Source organism: Teleopsis dalmanni, chromosome 2 (assembly GCF_002237135.1).
Source record: "Teleopsis dalmanni isolate 2A chromosome 2, ASM223713v2, whole genome shotgun sequence".
Classification (NCBI taxonomy): Eukaryota; Metazoa; Arthropoda; class Insecta; order Diptera; family Diopsidae; genus Teleopsis; species Teleopsis dalmanni.
In genome coordinates, this window is record NC_051847.1 from 241,154,925 (window position 1) to 241,160,037 (window position 5,113).

General features: G+C 32.1%; 1 protein-coding gene across 1 annotated transcript; it reads right to left on the reverse strand.

Annotated features, from left to right (window-relative positions):
• Positions 1-2,517: 2,517 nt before the first annotated feature.
• On the reverse strand, positions 2,518-4,237 carry LOC119685225. Its single transcript, XM_038099460.1, has 2 exons — positions 4,076-4,237; positions 2,518-4,005 (listed from the first exon to the last, which is right to left on the reverse strand). Exons 1-2 carry the CDS (start codon positions 4,151-4,153, stop codon positions 2,593-2,595), a joined length of 1,491 nt encoding a protein of 496 aa, XP_037955388.1. The 5' UTR covers positions 4,154-4,237; the 3' UTR covers positions 2,518-2,592.
• Between the last annotated feature and the right edge of the window lie 876 nt (positions 4,238-5,113).

Genomic DNA, 5,113 nt, shown 5'->3' on the forward strand with positions numbered 1-5,113 from the left:
AGTAAGAGACGAGGAATAAAACAGCGCAGAATCCAAAAAAAATTTATATGCAGAAATTGACGAAGATTGCCACTTGTGCAAAAAAGATGCAAAACTATCTGACGCAATGTGAAATTAAAAGACATAAGTTCATATTTGGGGATTTGAAGGCACATATTCATTTCCTGTCTGTCTTAGTAGGTTTAAAGCATATTTGATGGTTAGAAATCTTTCGAAAATCTGATTGGTTTGGAAAATAAGTTAATAATTTACATAATTAAATAAATCCTATTGATGTTGTGATGACTGTTGATAGATGAGAAATCAGTAAAAGTAACTGGATTGATGATGATAACCCCACAGAGTCTAAAATCAGAGGTGCTAATGCTTTTGGCAAAAATTTAAGAAGAATCTGAAATAACAATGAACGTCTAGTGAGACTATGTTCTCTTTGCTTTAGTGCCTAATTTAATGCTCCATTACGTTAAAATAAAATGAAGCAGTAAATTAACAAAACTCCAAGTAAAATAGTCACTGCAGCAGTAACTGCTATGACAGCAAATTTATTATAAAGAAAATGACAATAAAGGCACTATATTCAAATCCAAGCAAATCTGAGCATACGCTGAAGGTAACTATAGAACCACGAACCTCTTCCGCTGCTTAAACCAAAGACTTTTAGAACTGTGATTTTTGACCGGAACATAAAAAGTTGCCTGAGACAGGTAGTAACACTAAAAGTTTTTACTTTTTGTATTATTTCTGTTTGACTATTTGGGCTTCCAGATAAAACTAAAGAAATCCGACAAATTCAATTACAATATCCCTGCTAGGCCAATGAAATAACGAATTCTAAGACTTTGAAATTGCTTCGTCCGCAGTTCTGGATTAAAACATGGAGTGTTGCCTGAGGAGATGAGTTACACTAAACATTATAATCTTCGTGTATCATATCGTATTACAAATATAGCTAAGGAGATCCAAAAAATTTATTTGCATTATCTCTACTTTGTTCATATTTCTGGACCAAAACATAGAAAGTGATTGATAGATTCTATTTTCTCTTCATCATTGCAACTTTTCCACAATACAATTGTCAGTGATGAAACAATGCTTCAATTGCACAGAGCTCTTTAAGTACTCTAGTAAATACAAGAACTGCTGGTTTACTGAAGCCAAAAGGATTTTTATTTAATTCCTGTCTAATCGAGATTCTAAAGCGATCTATATTTCTTGTCCTCTGAAAATGTTATGTGAATATATGTATATATACGTACATATATATATCATAGGCTACTTTCCTTAAAACCTTTTTCAATCTTTAAGCTTTTTAAAAACTAGTTGTGTTAATTTTCATCATTTCATGAAATATACGACTGAGAACTTATAATGCAGTCTGAAAGTAAAATTATTACTTCGTAGTATATTTCAAAATTAAGCACAATCGCAACTTAAGTCTTAAAACTGTATTAAGTATGAATTAAGTCAGCTAAGTTGATCACTTAAGCATAACTTAAGTCAGCATTAAGACTTAAGTTATTACTTACTGCAATATTGGTAAAATAATAGAAAATTATTGCTCAGTTTGTTTTATTACCAATGAAATATTAAACTAAAAATTTTATAGCAAGGCATACTAAATTTATAGCATGATTATCATAGACAACAAACATGCATGACCAATAGGTGGCGATATTACTTAGTTAATTCTGAAACCGCAAGAAGGTCGCACCAACATTTCTTACCATACAAATATTTTATCCAAGACACCTAGTATGATTTTATTAAGCGAGGTATTTGACCACTAGAGGCGAAATGAACGTTTTCAAGTTTGATTTCTTGCTAATTTATTTTCTTTCTGATTAAGGGCATCAATATTTGAAAGTACTCATCATAGTGGAATTACATATATAACATATTAAATTGTTACACTGAATTTCTTACAGGACACTGTAGACTCATAACCAGATGAAGGATATAGATGCGATCGAAAGTGATTCTTGAGGAGAAAGAAACAACAGAACATGTTCTATGCAATTGCCCTGTGGCGGCAAGACGTACACTTGACTACCTTGAAAGCGGAATTTTAGTCCCAAATCAAATAGGTAATATTAAACCCAGAGCAATTATGAGATTTATTAATACTGTAGAATCTTTTATCTTTTCTAGTTGGGCCTTTAGGCGCACAATAGAACTTTCAGGTCGGAGTGCATACATAGCCTATTACTTAATAAATAATAATAAATTGTTTTTACATAATTGTGACATTCGTATTAAATTTATTTTTAATTTAATTTTTTTGTTAATTTCTTTAGTTGAAGACAAAATGTTATCATCCAACGATTCACCTATCATATTTCTATCGTTTTCATGTGAAAAATCCGGTAACTAAAGATATAAGTCTCAACTTAAGACAAATTTTACGTTTTATTTTTTTTTTAACTTTACATCTAAGTACTTAAGTTCCAAATTTGGATCTTCTTCAAGCATTATTTCAATCAATAAATCAAGTAAAACAATATAATTTGTTTGCTTCACTTTAATATTGTATTTATTCCGTAAGACCTCCAAATTATTGTCTACTATACTATAAATATACATTCAAGATAATAATTACTCTATCTCGATATCATCTGCGTTAATCAACGATGGTCGCAATTTGCGATTTTTCTGTTTTCGCCATTCTTCTTCTGGGAAACGAGGTTGTTTCTTGTCAGGCAGTGAAACGCTGTTAACAGATTGTTTCTTAACGAAAGGTGAGAAATAATATGTGGATGGTATACCAGAGTTCAGTTTAGTAAAACTTTCAGGGGACTCGAGTTTAACATGTGTTGGTCCAAGTTTAAAAGACGGGTATGATCCAACACCACTCGAACCCGTCTTAAATTGTGATGTTGTCAATGATATTCCATATAGGTTTTCGGTTGAAAAGTATTTAATTCGCATTCCATGATTTAACGAAATAGATTTCTCACGAGCCATTTGGGTACGACGGACCCTATTTTCATTCATCTTCTGTATTGTAGGAAATTTACTTGCCATTTTTGTTTTATGTCGTTCTTTGCGGAAACAAACGTTTGGTTTATGTTTTTGTAAATTACGGTAAAATTTGATTAGAATTTCATTACTACGTTTCGTTATAATGGTCACCTTATAGTCATTCATATCTGGAAACGGTTTTTCAAGAATGGACATATGATTTTCTGGATTCGGTACAGAGTTTGGTGAACACGACACAGGATCTTCTTTTGGCGAACTGCAACTTGGTGCTATTTGTGTAGGATTCTTTGGGCTCGGCACAGCACTTGGTAAATTTAACACATGATTTTCTTTGGTCGAAGTGGGGTTTTGTGTTGTTTTTGTAGGTGTAGCGTTTTCGGTATACGGTACAAGTTTGGGAGAATACGACATAGGATCATTTTTAACCAAATTGCAGTTTTGTGTAATTTGTGCGACTGCAGGTTTTTCCGAATTCGCTACAGAGTTTGGTAAATTCAATGCAGGTTCTTCTTTTTTCGAACTGCTGCTTTGTGCTGTTTGCTTAAACTTCGCTTCCAGTTGAACTGTATGTTCAACAAGAGTCATTAGATGTTGTTGTGTGTTACGTATGGCTTGCAAAACGTTTAAATCGGTATTGCCATCATCTTCTTTTACGAGCAATGACACATTGCTATTATTAGTTATCAAGTCTTTTTTGGGTTCTTCAGTTTTCTGTACTCGCTTATTAACTTTGATTACTCTTACATCTTTAACTATCTTGCCATCATTCACTGTCGTCCCATCATTCACTATCGTCCCATCCTTCACTGTCGTCCCATCCTTAACTATCTTCACATCCTTCACTGTCTTCCCATCCTTCACTGTCGTTCCATCCTTGACTATCTTCTCGTCGTTAACTGCTTTGTCTTTCGGCCTTTCCTTATTGTCCATTACTGTCTTATCGGTCGTCCCTGCTGTACGATCTTTAACCATCTTGCCAACCTCAAATGCCCTCGATTCCTTAACTATTTTACCATCCTTATCCATCTATATAATTTATTTTTATAGAAATTAAAAAATTGTTGGCGTTTGATTTTTCTTTTGATTGAATACTTACTAAGGAAACTGGGAACACTAGTACCATTCCAAGTAGTTGGTTAACCAGTGCATCAAAAATGGTTTTGTTTAACGACATAGCGAAATACTTAATATTGTTACAAAAAATTTAGATATTTTTCAAGAAAAGCAAAAGAGATTGTCATTACTAGACAAAAAAATTTTATATGATGTGTTTGTTTATTTCAATAGATATAAAAAATATTTGATAATTAAACTGTATACTAGATCAATTAATTTAAAATAGTAATGTGTGGTAACTAGATACAAAAATAATAAAATGAGATGTTTTGAAGAAAATTCAGGAATTAATAAATGTATACATAGATAGATTGATCGATAGATAGATAAACAGTGAAACTGATCGATAGATAAATAGATAGATGTAACAGCGGTTCCATGCGTATTCTACCCACATGGTGTCATATGGTGCCATATGACCTTCCTTAGATATACATATGGTTGCATAGAAAACACATAGAATTAAATTATAAATTAATTATGAAGAATGCCTCAAGCTATACTTTTTCAAATATAACTAAAGAGACATTCCTGGAAAGCGTTAAACACTTCTTATCTTACTGCCTTCACTTTAAGATGGAAAGAGTGGATATAACTTTTATTTTCAAGATGTGTGTTGCCAATAAATATTGTCGGCTTAATAAATGGATTGTGTGACTCACTTGGAAATTAAGGACAATATCAACAAATGGAGGATATAACTGTCCGGACGAAAGAAATGTTTGTGGGTTAAAGTTCTTGGGATAGATAAATAGATTGATATGTGGTAGATAGCTAGGTAGATGTAATTTATAAAAATATTATCCTAGAACTAAAGGTACTATAATATTTTTAATAAAAGTTTTTGTTGTTTTGGTTTTAGTGACGGTGGACCTTCTTCTTTTAAGTAGTCTGTAAAGGTCACACCACGTCGTTTGTTACTAAAGCAAATATCTTATTCTTTAACATTAACAAAACATTAGACATTTTAATTCATTATATATGATTTTCAAGCTACATTACATTAGCAGACATTTTA